Genomic DNA, 14,756 nt, shown 5'->3' with positions numbered 1-14,756 from the left:
CCCGGGCCCCTGTCCCACCTGGGTATCCATGGCAGGCGGGTGGGTGGGCGGCCTGGGAGCAGCTGGGTGCGTGGGAACCAGCAGGCTTTCTCCTCCTGGGAGGTGATTTTTGTGACCAAGGCCCTATCTGGTTGTGATCCTGAGGGTATTGACCAGCCCTGGTTTAGATCATAGCTGGTGTGGTTCAGTCCAGTCTGTAAGGCTAAGGGAGCAGGGGCTGAGGGCCTGTTTTCAGGGGGGCCTGAGCCTCCCAGTCAGCAGTCTAGGGTCCTCTGTTGTGAAGTGCTGGCTCCTGTGGGCGCATCCGTTAGCAGTGAGGATCCAGCACGGACCATAGCAGTTAGAACATTCAGGCGTGTCCCATCTTCCCGACAAGCCACGGCCACTGGCTCCCTTTTCCTTGTCATTACGTGAGCTTGGGGTGATGTTCATTTATAATGGAGAGGAGTGGGGGCTAGGTGGGCTGCTACCTCCTGGGCCTCTCTGAGACCCCGGGCCTACCCTAACAATTCTCTTCCCACCAGGACTGAAATCATCCTTCCAGGTCCCTCATCTCTGTGCCTCGAGCTTGGCCCGGCCTCCCCATTTCCTCCTCCACATGTTTGGTTTGGGCTCTTTACCTGGGCTATTGTGGCAGCCCATTTCCTGGCTTACTTCTCTGCCCACGGCACCCACCCCCGCATCCTTCCTTCATCCCGAAGCCAGAGGTCTTCCACAGCCATCACGGCCCATCTGGCTGCAGGCCCCGGGGACTCTCTCCCAGTGCTCGCGCAGCTGGCCTTCTGAATCACACAGTGTTTGTGATCTGGTCTCAGCGCTTTGCCAGTCCCTTCTGTCTTGCTGGCCGGCCTGGCCCCTCCTCACTCTCTACCCTCCAGGGTGCCTAGGCGTCTCTGCTTCCCCCAGCGCTGGCTTTATGCTGGCTTCTGAGCCCCAAGAGGAGCCAGCTCCACAAGCCCTGCCTCCCCCTATGTCCTCCTTCCACACCCACCCCCACCCCACCCCAGACAAGACCAATCTGGGAGCCTCTTATGACTCAGCTGGTCAAGAATCCGCCTGCAACGTGGGAGACCTGGGTTTGATCGCTGGGTTGGGACGATCCTCTGGAGAAGGGAAAGGCTACCCACTCCAGTATTATGGCCTGGAGAATTCCATGGACTGTATAGCTCTTGGGGTCGCAAAGAGTCAGACACGACTGAGCGACTTTGACTTTCACTTGTGCCTCCTCAGGGCAAAGGTGGTACCAAGACCCTGATGAACACCATCATGCAGCTGAGGAAGATCTGTAACCACCCCTACATGTTCCAGCACATCGAGGTGAGGCCCAGGTGGGGGGCCTCAGCCCGCACGAGGCCCTGCTTCCCCAGCAGAGCTGGGACACTTCTCTCTGCAGCTTTAAAGATGAAGAGTTTGTAATTAGGTGATGCACGTACATTTGTCTTCTTATTGAGATTCTCTCTGCAAGTCCTTATTGTGAAGAATCCAAACAGTGTAGGGAAATACGAGAGAGGGGGACTCTCCTGGTGGCCCAACGGTTACGACTCCGCGCTTCCACTCCGGGGGCATGGGGTTGATTCTTGGTCAGGGTACTAAGGTCCTGCATGCCCTGTGGTGGCCAGAAAGAATACATAAAATTTTTTTTATAAAGGAAAGAGGAAAGAAGTATGTGAGAGAAATGAAAGTCCCACCTCGGATGACCACGAAGCCTTCCAGGCTGTTTTCTGGAATTGCTTCCCACCCAGGGTGGGAGTGGTCATGCCACCCCTGCTGGTTGGCTACTAGCCTTCCCCTCTCGGCAGTGTGTGGGGCCATCCCAGGTCAGCATGTGGAGAGCATGTCCCTCTTCATGACAGCTCCAGCCATGACCTTTCTGCGCCCCAGTACACTTGAGAATCTGGATTCTTGCTTCTGAAAAGCACACATAACGACTTCCCTGATGGTCCAGTGGTTAAGGCTCTGTGTTTTCACTGCAGGGGGTGCAGGTTCAGTTCCTGGTCTGGGAACTAAGATCACACATGCCACATGTTGAGACCAAAAAAATCAAATAAATTTAAGTGAAAAGCACACATATGTCTACACATTCTGACATAAAGTTTCAGGGTCATCGCACCCCTGACAGTTCCTTCTCGGTGCTCCAGAGATGATGTCAGGTGCCTTATGCGCACCTTTGGTGGTTAAGACCCTATGGGAAGGCATGTCGGTGGGGTAGAAAAGCTGTTGTCAGCACTTCTGTGTGGTCTTGGAGCTGCTGTGGGTGGGCTCGGAGGCATGGGGCCGGGACACCTGTTCCTGCCCCCACTGACCCACGTCTCATTCCGTTACAGGAGTCCTTTTCCGAGCACTTGGGGTTTACCGGCGGCATTGTCCAAGGGTGAGAATCTCCCTCACTTAACGGAGTGGATGGATGGTCCACTGTTTTCTCTCTGTGGTTGACTTTGTTTCCGTTGTCATAGTTGTCTGCTTTCAAAGGCAGTATATTCCTGGTAAAAAACTTAAAAACATAGATGAGCCCAAAGAAGAGAATAAAATTCTGCACTTTGAGGGACTTACATGGTGGTTTAGTGGTTAAAACTGTGCTCCAAATACGGAGGGCCTGTGTTCGATCGCTGTTCAGGAAGCTACATTGCACCTGCTACAATTAAAGATCTGCATGCTGCAGCTAAGACTCGCTGCTGCTACTGCTGCTGCTGCTAAGTCGTGTCAATTGTGTCTGACTCTGTGCGACCCCATAGATGGCAGCCCACCAGGCTCTGCTGTCCCTGGGATTCTCCAGGCAAGAACACTGGAGTGGGTTGCCATTTCCTTCTCCAATGCATGAAAGTGAAGTCGCTCAGTCGTGTCCAACTCCTCGCGACCCCATGGACTACATCCTACCAGGCTCCTCCGTCCATGGGATTTTCCAGGCAAGAGTACTGGAGTGGGTTACCATTACCTGCTCTGAGATCGGTGCAGCCAAATTTAAAAAAAAAAAAAAATCTGCAATTTGAGAGTTGACCAGACATGGCTTCCAGGTCCCACTCTTGCACTTCTGGGTTCTGTGACCCGTGACAGCTTCCCTCTGCCCTCTTGAGCCTAAACTCTGCCCACCAGGAGAGAGGCACTTTTTATACAGTGTGCCACCCAGCTTGCTGTGGGGGTGTTTTCCCCAGTATTGTTTATAAAGTGCAGCCCCAGCATGGTTCAGCCTTAGCATTGGGCTCGGATATAGCCTCAAGGTTTCACTCTTAAAACATTCTCAGTGCTAAAGCCACCATCACTTCTCTGGGATAGTAAACTATTTCTTAGAGCGGGAACCCTGAATGAAAGAGCAAAGGTCCTTTTGTTGTGTCTTTTTTTTTGTATCAAGTTACATAATGGGGTCCCACAGACCTGGCCTTGAGTCCTGGCCCTGGCAGGTCAGCAGCCATGTCACAGTGCCCCCAGCCTCAGTTTCCATACCTGTAAACTGAGAATGAATGACCAAAGCCATGTGGCCCTCAGCCCTTCTTCTCACTCTTAGAAAGATCGTAGTTGCTCCATAATTCCACAGTCACCCTTGACCTGGGGGGCTTCCCTGGTGGATCAGATGGTAAAGAATCTGCCTGCAATGCAGGAGACTGGGGGTCGATCTCTGGTCAGGAAGATCCCCTGGAGAAAGAAATGGCAAGTATTCTTGCCTGGAGAATCCCAAGAACCGAGGAGCCTGGTGGGTTATAGTCCATGGGATCAGAAAGAGTTGGACATAACTGAGCGATTAACACTTTCACTTGACTTAGGGTGGCCTGAGTTTATTTTAGTTGGATTGGAATGGCTCTGCTGAAACTTTGGGGGCTGGGTAGTCTGCCAAGGGAGACATTCGTGTGCTCCTGGCCCTGGTGGCCAGCCCACCCAGGACTGGTCAGGTAGTGGGTGGGAACACGTTCTCTGCCTGCCTTCAGGGCCCTGTGGTTCACGTCCTGTGTGTCCTTCCCCGCCCCCACCCTCCCCAGGCTGGACCTGTACCGAGCCTCAGGGAAATTCGAGCTGCTCGATAGAATTCTTCCCAAACTCCGGGCCACCAACCACAAAGTGCTGCTGTTCTGTCAGATGACCTCCCTCATGACCATCATGGAAGACTATTTTGCATATCGTGGCTTTAAATACCTCAGGCTCGATGGTGAGTGTGGCCGGGGAGAGAGATGTGTTTGAAAGGGCCTTGTTATCCACTGCTGCCGAAGCTTCTGGAGGGTTTGCCCTCCCCTGTGAGGCAGGGCAAGGCCCAGAGACTCCAGGTGTAGTGTTGGGAGTGGACACAGTGGCACGCTCAGTGACGCAGGCCTGTGGGACTGGGAGGGGTCCTGGGAGTATTGTGCTGGTCTCCCGAACACAAGACTTAAAGTCCTTGCACATTAACGCTGGGTCCAGTGGCTAATGTGTATCCCATAGACTTAATTTTAGTGGGAAGTGACAGAAACTCATATCCTGTGGGCATAGGGAAGAAAGCCTTAATAGACTCACATAACTGAACTTTAAGGGTAAGGGGTAAGCTTGCTTCAGGCACAGCTGGATCCAGGTACCGAGATAGTGTTAGAGGAGCTTTTCTGGGGCTCTCGGCTCCTTTGTCCTCCATGTTGGCTTCATTGTCAGGCATCCCTTCCAGGCTTTTCTTCCACCCACAGAAATTGGGGTGTCCCCAACACTGAGCAGACACAGTGTCCCCAACAGAGAAGCAGCTTGTCTTTTCCCCCAGGGGTCTGGCGTGAGCTTTCATTCGACTGCTGTGAGCGACATGCCCCCATCTCCACTGCCCTGGTGGCTCTGGGGCTGAAATCAGACCTATCCATGCCGGAACCACAAGCACGGGGAGAAGCAGGAAAGGGCAGGATGGAGGGATCCAGATGTGGCAGGGGTGATGGGGCATGTCCAGTGGGAACCACGCTGGCCTGTGACCATCAGAAGCCTGGCTCCTGCCTTGTTGCCAGCATAAGGGAGTCCTGGGGAGATGGGGCTGAGCACAGTGGTGACGGTGTGCGGGACTCCTGATCTGACACGTGTCCGCTGCCCAGGACGGCCCTAGGGGGAGACCCCCGCTCTCCGTAAGACGGAGTGAGTGGGGCTCTCAAGAAGAACTGGACTTGGGGGACTTCCCTGGTGGTCCAGTGGCCACGACTTCACCTTACAATGCAGCGGGTACAGGTTCAGTCCCTTGTCGGAAGCTAAGATTCCCGTGTGCCTTGGGACCCCCAAAACTAAACACAAAACAGAAGCAATACTGTAACGAATTCAGTAAGGACTTTTAAAAAACCAATTCACATCAAAAAATAGCATTTAACAAAAGAGAGACTTGAGACTCACTGGAGTAAATACAGTTAAGAGGCGCGGGGTAGACCACATTTCTGCAAGACGTTGTCTAAGCTCGGTACCAGCTGCATCCATCCATGGCTGGACACCCAAACCTCTGTGCCTCTGTTGTGTGTTTCTCAGTGCCTCTCGTGGTACTGTGGATTTTCAGACTGTTAACTTGTGATTGCTGGGTGGACCTGTCCTTTGAAATCGGCCCTCCCCACTCCTGCCCAGAACCTTTGCTGCATCTCCGTCTTGCCTTCTTTCAGCTGTTCTTAGAATTCCATCCAGGGTAGTAACCTTTACAAACATAGCTTTGGTCAGGTGCTCACGCGTCCTGAGGCTGAAAGCTGCATCCCTGCCAAGGCCTGTGTGGCCTCAGTGCGCTGGCCTCTGTTGGGTCTGAGCTTTACGATGGTGACACCGCCCCCTAGTGGACAGGCCGAGAGCATGTTCCCACCCACCCAAGTATCTGTCCACTTGCCCCCCAACCCCTTTTTCTCTCCATGACAAGAGTCCTCTGTGTAAGTGAGGACATCCGTTTGCTGGACCACGGTTGCATCTCTAGCATTTCATGTGGTCACTGCCACATGGGTGGAAACTCTGGGAAAGAAATTCCTGGTGGTCCAGTGGTTAGGACTCTGTGTTTCTACTGTGGAGGCATGGGCTCAATCCCTGGTCGGGGAACTAAGATCCCACAGGCCTCTCTGCCCCCAGCCCCCTAGAAGGAATGGCAAAGGGTTGGGGAGCTCAGTGACATGGGGAGCGGAGCCTTCTGCTGTCAGAGTGCTGAGAATTGAGGGTGCACCCAGGGGTACTGGAGCAGCCCCTTGACCCGGCCCTGCCCAGCCGTGCCTGAGGCCTTAGCCCCTCCTAGGAGCCAGGACAGCCCAGGCGCCATAGACCTTGGGCCTCTGTGCTGTTCGTCCTGATGTGTAGGCGAGTGGCTAAAGGAGCACCAAAAATGACACCTGGTTTCACCAGAGGCACCTCTGCTTTGAGTTGATGGGAGCCTGAGGAGCTTAGATGCCCCTCTGAGGATCACGCCCGGGGCCCTCACATTCGAGTCACTGTGGCTTCAGGAAGTGGGGAGCCATCCTGCCCACAGAGAGACGTATCCCCATTGTACAGTCGCATGTGCTTGCCTGTACAGACGGTTCCCTTTGTGAATGGAGAAAACCCACCACAGGGGCATGGAGGCAGGCTCCAGCCTCTGACCAGTCTGTCATTACCATAGCAGCACCGTGTGTCCACCCAGAGGCCCCTCACGGGTTCGGAGAGGCGCACTGAAACAGCGCAGCTGCAGCGTCTCCCACCACCCCGGAGAGGTGGTTACAGCAGTGCTCAGGGGTCAGCCTGTTGCCTGGGTGTCTGCGGGGTACCAGCCCTGCGCTGCAGTGCCTGCCTAATAGTGCCTGTGGCAGCCCCAGTTCACATGGTGGGGCTCATTTTCTTCTACTGGGGTGGGCAGACTGGCGGTCAGTGGTGTCACCTGGATCTGAGTTGCTCGTCAGTTACAGTCCACAGCCATTGGTTGGAAGGCGGCGGGCGTGGTCGCTGCTCCCAGATGCAGGTGTCCCTCTGTGTCTCCTCCCTCGGTCACCCTGCTAACACTGGTCTACCCACCCGGCAGGAACCACGAAAGCGGAGGACCGGGGGATGCTGCTGAAAACCTTCAACGAGCCCGGCTCCGAGTACTTCATCTTCCTGCTCAGCACCCGGGCCGGGGGCCTGGGTCTGAACCTCCAGTCGGCTGACACTGTGATCATTTTTGACAGTGACTGGAACCCCCACCAGGTAACAGCGCGCACCCCCCGGCAGTGACCATGCCCCTAGTGTGAGTGTCCGGCGGCCTCCTGACATTTTCCTAGAGCCCTGGCAGCGCCTGGAGAGAGGTGCAGAGGGCAGTTTCTCAAAAGCAAACTAATTCTTTGCTCTGATTATGAAAAAATACATGTTCTACTGTTATTTTTTAAAAAATTTTCTGAAAATTCCCCAGCTGTCCAGTGGTTAGGACTCCACACTTCCATTCCTGACGGCCTGGGTTCGGTCCCTGGTCTGGGGACTGAGCTCTCACAAGCTGCGTGGCACCATCCAAAAGAAGGAGGAAAAAAAAAACAATCCTGGCATCCCATAGATGTGCAAGAAAATGGAAAATGGCCCCGTCCTATGGTCTGGTAGTAAGGGTCCCCGTTGGTCACGGGGTCCTTCCTGGCCATGTCCTGGCCTAGCCCTCACGCCGGGGCTCCTTTGTATGCTCTATGCACTGCCGCCCTGATGTCTTGTCCGCGCGCCTGCATGGGGCTCCATGCCCGTAGTTCTTTCAAAACGCAAATACCAGTAACTGAAAGTAACAAACGGAAGTGTGCATTTTTTCCCTTCCCTGCCACTCCCACTGTACTCTGAGCACATGCCAGCCTCTCCCTCTGTACACACAGATGCTCTGGCTTTGGCATGAACCTGGCATGTGCCAGCACGTGTCTCTTCCTGCCACCGGCTGGTGTATTCACATTTCCGTGCAAGTGCACCAAGCCTCTGCCTAGCGCATCCTCAGCAGCCAGCCTTTCTGGTATATGGCGGCCCCAGGCCTTTTAACTCAAACCCCAGTGGGCAGTTGTCCAGGTTTCCTGTTTCTCGGCCTGACCGCTGTCCTCTCATGGAGCCCTCTTGTCCCTCTCTCAGAGCACTGGCCAGGCCCAGGCTGAGCGAGAGGTGGGGTATCTCGGCCCACAGGCCTGTGCCCGTCATGTTCTTGTTGGTTCTGCCAAAGTGGCCTCCACCAGGCTGCCCAGCTCTCAATCCTGTTGATGGTATGAGTGAGCCCTTCCCCACGCCCAGTGACCCTGGTTATCAGCATGGGAACCATAGCCTGTATGCCAGCGAACGTCTGGGGTGGTCACTGCCATCAGCCTGGGTTGGAATGGTTCCCACCCGGACTCCCATGACTGGCCTGTTTGCTAGGAGGTGGTGGGGCTGTGCTTCCCCCATCAGCAGGCAGCTGGGGGAGAGGCCTCTGTGGAGCCCCTCCTCCCCACTGGGAGGCATTGGAGGTCATGAGACACACGGCAGGGGTAGGTGTATCATGAAGCGCCAGTCCTCCCTGCCGGGAATCACGCAGGCCGACCAGGAGGCCGAGCCGTGGGGCCAAGACACGCCTGTCCCACCAGGGCAGCCTCTGCTGCCCTGTGGGGTGCAGATCTCTAGGTCAGCTCCACGCGGCCCCGGACCCAGGATTCCGTAGGCGCCCTCCTGGCTCTGCACTGGGCTCATGGGGTGACACAGATCGTGTTGGCACCACACCTCCCACTCTACCGGCGTTTGCTCCACACTAGGCACTGGGTATCCGTTGCCCGTTGGCTCCTCATGCACACAGTATCCACGAGAGGGGCAGGTGTTAGCAGTGGCTCCCAAGGCTAGACTGGTGGGACCTGGGCCTGGGGTTGCCTGGCAAGGAAGCAGCAGGGCCCCCAGTCAAACCCGGCATCGACCTGGAGTGGTGTGCAGCTTCGGCGTCATTCTGTAAACAGTGCTGTTGCGTAATGTGGCCCCACCTAGGGGGCCTAGTCGCACAGTGATGGGCCCCCATGCAACTGTGACGGGATCTGCTCAGGAATATAACCCCTCAGGCGGCCTTTTAAAACCACGCTTTCTTCCCGAGTATCTGCCAAGTTCCACTTAAGGTAGAAAGAGACGCTTTTGCAGGATCTCAGGGTGAAGTCCCCTTGGCGCAGGCTCCAGGTCTCGTTCCTGAGTTTCCTGGCTGTGCAGCTGCTGGCCAGGCAAGTGCTTGTGTGTCTCCCAGCAGCATCCAGTGTCCCAACTCCCCTTTAACCGTCTGGGGCTGACGGCATCTCCCCCAATCCCGCCCCCAGGACCTGCAGGCACAGGACCGCGCCCACCGCATCGGGCAGCAGAATGAGGTGCGGGTGCTCCGCCTGTGCACGGTCAACAGCGTGGAGGAGAAGATCCTGGCCGCGGCCAAGTACAAGCTCAACGTGGACCAGAAGGTGATCCAGGCCGGCATGTTTGACCAGAAGTCCTCCAGCCACGAGCGGCGTGCCTTCCTGCAGGCCATCCTGGAGCACGAGGAGCAGGATGAGGTGAGCGCAGCACTGGCCCCGACCCCCTCCCTGGCGTGAGTGGTGGATGCATGAGCGGCTTTCGTTTTTGTTTTTTTTACCTTTTTTTGCACTTTTTCTTTTTCTTTTTTTGTTTTTTTTTTGCATCCCTTTGGAGTAAAGGGAGTGTGGGCTGAAAGGAAAGACGATGAGTATACTTGCTTTTTCTTTGAAGTGGTTTTTTTTTTATTATTATTATTATTAAAAAAAAAAAAAAAAAACAACTGCTGGTGAAAGACGCCGGATTGATAGCCCTGGAGACTGAAGTCCTCTATCTATCCACAGAGCAGACACTGCAGCACGGGCAGCGGCAGTGCCAGCTTCGCCCACACTGCCCCTCCGCCAGCGGGCGTCAACCCCGACTCGGAGGAGCCACCTCTAAAGGTGAGCGGGGTAGTTCAGTCTCCACGCCCATTCAATCCTCGGCTTCTCGGCTGAGACGGCCAGCAGAGGGCCCTGACCCCACGGAGCGTGCGTGTGCGTGTGCGTGTGTGCCTCATCGCTGCTGCGTGGGTCCCCATCCACCGCAGCCGGACCAGGGACCGCCAGCTCCGCTCCCACGGACCGCCGCCGCTCGCCTCCGAGCCCGGCCGCCGCCGCCGCCCACCCCGGCCTCCCCGCAGCCGGACTAAACGTGTGACGTCTTGTAGGAAGAAGACGAGGTGCCTGACGATGAGACGGTGAACCAGATGATAGCCCGGCACGAGGAGGAGTTCGACCTGTTCATGGTGAGCGCCGCGGGCACTGGCTATCCCACCTGCACGGACCGTGGGCCGTGGGGCTCACATGCCCCTCCCTGCCGACACCCAGCAGACCGAGTGGTCTCTGACATCGGCGTCCCCAGACTACTGAAGCTGGGGGCAGCCCTTCGAGTGGGCTGCAGACAGCACCTAACTGACCCCACTTTGTCCCGTGGTCTCCTAAGGTCTCCTAAGCGTGTCATAGGGATGGCAGGACACCCGGGCACACCCAGTCCTGCTGGTGCCTGTTGTCCTTGAGGCTCTCTCCCTTTCAGAGGGCATCATACTGTCCCGGGCCGAAGAGCTGAATCGGGCCTCGGTCTCGGATCTCCCTCGCCCTTCATGGGTGTGGAATCCAGGGCGTCCTTGGCCTCAGCGGGCCTGTGCCTCCCACTGAGGCTGTCCATGGAACCGCCATCCCATTTCAGCCCTGCTTCTGTCACCTCCACGTCCTTCCCAGTTCTCTCTGCCCCACAGCAGAGTCCCAGCCAGGGTCTGACCTGAGAGCTCAGCCAGTTTGGCCACCACAAAACCCAGCTACCATGTAACTGGGTCCCCAGGCAGGGCGCCCCGCGTGTGCCTGCCGGCTGTCCCTGCGCTAACGCTTCCTTGGCCCCACACCCCATAGCGCATGGACCTGGACCGCCGGCGTGAGGAGGCCCGCAATCCCAAGCGGAAGCCGCGGCTCATGGAGGAGGACGAGCTCCCCTCGTGGATAATCAAGGACGATGCCGAGGTGGAGCGGCTGACCTGTGAGGAGGAGGAGGAGAAGATGTTCGGCCGTGGCTCCCGTCACCGCAAGGAGGTGGACTACAGTGACTCACTGACTGAGAAGCAGTGGCTCAAGGTACATGCTGGAGAGGGCCGTGAGAGGGGCTCAGGCAGCACAGGTTTGGCTGCCGGGTTAGGGGCCTTCATCCAAACCCTGGGCAGCGCCCTTTAGCCATTCTCAACACGAACGGCAGCAACCCTTCACACACGGCTCAGGTTCACTCAGTTCCTCCTGTTGAAACGGTGGCAGGCACACCTTTGAGGCTTCCGAGCCGCTCAGAATGCACTGCTGGGTGGAGCTGGCCATTCGTGTGTCAGGTTAAAGAAAACTTGATGACCTCGGCAGGGGGCTGGCCAGAGGACCCAGAGCTAGACTAGGGATGTCACAACTCCCTGTAAGATCATTGGGAGTGCTAATGGGGTCAGGTGCCCTGATCAGGGTGCATCATCCCTGGGAGCTGCAGGGAGGAGGGAGCCAGCACCCCGCCCGGCCCCCCGGAACCCCCCAGCCCCCAGCCCTCGGCTCCCAGGGCCCAGCACTGAGGTCAGCATCTGGGTTACCATGACACATCAGACCCCACCCCTACCCCAGAGCTCTGAGTGTAAAGGTGACAATTGAGAGTCCAACCCTCAAATTGTTGTCCCTGAAACAGTACTTGCAGAAGGCAGGTGGCGGCTTTTGGCTACGCCCTGCTGATTGTCACACCCTGGAATGAGCAGCTGCACCCCAGGCCTCTGATCACACACCCCGAGGTTCCTCTTGATTAACTGTGGTCGCGGCACTTCTGGGCTGTGAAGCCGGGTGGCCCTGATCCTCTCCTGAGACCTCAGAACACCCGAGATTTGCAAGCTCACCCACTGAGCTATGCACCAGAGGGAGCTGTTGAAGCATGCCAGGCAAGAAACCAGCAAAACTCAGATGAGGCAGCTGGGGTGTCCTGTCCCCAGCCCTCAGCTCAGGGCTCTGAGAGGCAGAACAGAACCTCTGACATTAGCCCAGCCATAGACCTTACAGCTCCCGTGGGACCTCTGCCAGCCCTGCATTGCTAAGGCAGTGGGTGCCCTTGAAAAGGGCTTCCCAGGTGGCTCAGTGGTAAAGAATCCCTCTGCAATGCAGGCAACACAGGTTAGATTCCTAGGTCGGAAAGATCCCCTGGAGGAGGAGATGGTAACCCACTCCTGTATTCTTGCCTGGAAAATCCCATGGACAGAGGAGCCTGGAGGGCTGCAGTCCATGGGGTTGGAAAGCACTGGACGTGACTGAGCACACATGCACACCTTTTAAAAAAAAACTGCCCACTTGTGTATAATAATAATTTATGCACATTTCTTTCTCTGCATTTTTTGAGGAATAACTTACATACCACGGAATTCGCCCACTTAAGATGCACAATTGAGTGGTTTTGGTGTGTTCACAGAGTTGTGACACTGTCATCACAAGGGAAGTGAAGACCTTTCTCCTCTCAGAGAAACCCTTTCCTCTCCAGCTGTCTTCCCAGCCCATTAAATCCTCTGAATGGCTTTTTGTCAACAAAAATTTTGACTATTCAGGACATGGTCCATGTGTAAGATCATGGAATACATGATCCTTTGATGTCAGGCTTCTTTCACTTAGGAAAATGTTTTCCAGGTACATATAGATTCTCGCGCACATCAAGAGTTCGTTCTCTTTATGGCTGAAGGATAGACCATTATGTGGGTATACAGTACAACATTTGTGTATCTAGTCATCAGTGGGTAGACATCATTGGGGTTGTTTCTGTTTTTCGGCTGTTATGAATAATACACTGAGTATTTGTGTATACAAATATTGTGGACACATGTTTTGATTTCTCGGGTGGATGCCAAGGAGTGGATCATAGGGTCATTCTCTGTTTAACCTTTGAAGGGACAAAACCCTTTTCCGAAGCGGGTGAACCATTTTACACTCCTGCCAGCAGCACAGAGGGTTTCGGGTTCTCCACATCCTCACGGATGACTTGTTTTTTGGCTTTGGCTGTGCCAGGCGGCATGTAGGATCTTAGTTCCCTGCCTGGGGATCAAACCGGCACCCCTGCATTTGAAGCTCAGAGTCTTAACTGCCGGACTGCCAGGGAGGTCCTGTTTGCCTCTTTGATTCCAGCCATTCTAGTGGGTGTGCAGCGGTATCTGTGGTTTTGAACTGCATTTCCAGGGGGCTTGTGGTGTCAGGCCCCTTTTCATGTGCTCATTGGCCATGTGTAGATCTTCTTTAAAAGCCTATTATCAGACATATAATTTGCAAATATTTCTTGTTCTGTGGGATGGTTTTTGTTATTGTTTTTCACTATCTTGACGGTGTCCTCTGTAGCACAAAAATATAAATTCTGATGAAGTCAAATTTGTTTTTCTCTTTTAGTCTTGGTATCATGTCTAAGAGTCAGTCCCTTGCCAAATTGAAGGTCACAGAGATTTACCCCTGTGTTTTCTTTCAAGCCTTTTAGGGTGTCAGTTCTTACATTTAGGTCCATGATCCTTTCCGAATTAACTTTTGCCTGTGGTATGGGGTCAAGGTCCAGATCCATGCTTTTGCACGTGGCCTCTGGTCATCCCAGCATGGTTGTTGGAAAGACTATTCTTTCCCCTTGGATAACATCCTTTTTTTTCAGTAGTTCATAGTCGGTAAAATTTGTGTTAATAAAAAAGAGATTTACCCAAAACAGCACTCCTCGGTCTTAGCTGTGGGTGTGAAATTGGCACCGCTTCTGTGGCAGCCACTGCGCCCTGTATGCACACAGGCCCTTCAGAACGTGCCTGCCTCTTTCCCCACTGTGCTGACCCACATGTCTTGGGTGTAGGACTGGAGGCTCCAGTATTGGATTCCAGAGCCTCCTGTAACAGTGATCTCAGATGCAGTGACTTTAACACAACAGGAATTCAACTTCTCACAGTTCCACAGGCTGAAAGTCTGAAATCTAGGCATCAGCAGGGCTGTGTTCTGTCTCCAGGCTCCTTCCTTGCCTCTTCCAGCTTGTGGTGGCCCCAGCATTCCTTGGCTTGTGGCCACGTCTCTCCCGTCTCTGCCTCCATCTTCACATGGATGTCCCCAGGGTCTCTCTGTATGCCCTTTTCTGTCTCCTAGAGTCTGGTCCACCCTAACAGAGGATGGTCTCATCTCAGTCCTTGAGTTATTATGTGTGCAAAGATCCTGTTATCCCGTAAGATGGCACTCTGAGGTTCCAGGTAGATACAGATTAGAGGGCACACGCTTCAGCCTTCTGCATGCCTGCCCCTGGGCCAGCCTACTCTCAGGCCCTCCTGCCTGCTCTATGCCCCTGTGCTATTCCTTTAGCCTGGATACCTCCTCCCACCGCCCCCCAGCCCCCAGGTCTGCTGACGTGCCCCACCCCGGGGAGCACTTCCCACCCCCGACCAGGACACATCAGCTGCCGCACCCTCAGAGCACCACTCACCCTCCCCATGGCAGTCAGCACACTTGTCACCACGTTTGTGGGGGGTGTGACTGTCTCCCCTCCACAGGGGGCAGTGGTCAGTGCCTGGCCCCAGTGCCTGGCCCCTACCTGCCCACAGTTGCAGCAAGTCACTGAGATGAGGAGCCAGTGCCTCCCCTCCTTTTGGCTCCAGGCCCCCCTCCCATTTCTGACTCCAGGCTCCCCTGGACACCTGGCTTCCTCTCACTGGGTGTTCAGATTAGTTACTACTTTGAGAATTCATCTTTGGGAACTATTTTAAAATGAGCATTCATATTCACGTCCTTCAACTCGGCAGTTTCACTTCCAGGAATCTATCTGAAAGACAGACAGATGTCTGGTCATGGCATTACTTAAAAACAGCCCACCCCCTCACC

At 55.0% G+C, this 14,756-nt stretch overlaps 1 protein-coding gene across 1 annotated transcript in view; it reads left to right on the top strand.

The window, feature by feature from the left end:
• The window catches only part of SMARCA4 (SWI/SNF related, matrix associated, actin dependent regulator of chromatin, subfamily a, member 4), a 74,044-nt gene that overhangs the window by 37,328 nt on the left and 21,960 nt on the right, over positions 1 to 14,756 (top strand). Inside the window, 8 exon segments of the mRNA XM_027547702.1 lie at positions 1,231 to 1,317; positions 2,325 to 2,371; positions 3,969 to 4,135; positions 6,935 to 7,098; positions 9,174 to 9,401; positions 9,705 to 9,803; positions 10,070 to 10,147; positions 10,788 to 11,006. Coding sequence (XP_027403503.1) covers positions 1,231 to 1,317; positions 2,325 to 2,371; positions 3,969 to 4,135; positions 6,935 to 7,098; positions 9,174 to 9,401; positions 9,705 to 9,803; positions 10,070 to 10,147; positions 10,788 to 11,006 — 1,089 coding nt within the window.

The sequence above is a fragment of the Bos indicus x Bos taurus genome, chromosome 7 (genome assembly GCF_003369695.1).
Source record: "Bos indicus x Bos taurus breed Angus x Brahman F1 hybrid chromosome 7, Bos_hybrid_MaternalHap_v2.0, whole genome shotgun sequence".
In the NCBI taxonomy this organism is placed as follows: domain Eukaryota; kingdom Metazoa; phylum Chordata; class Mammalia; order Artiodactyla; family Bovidae; genus Bos; species Bos indicus x Bos taurus.
Note: the sequence above shows the minus strand (reverse complement) of the source record. Positions and strands in the feature narration are given on the sequence as shown.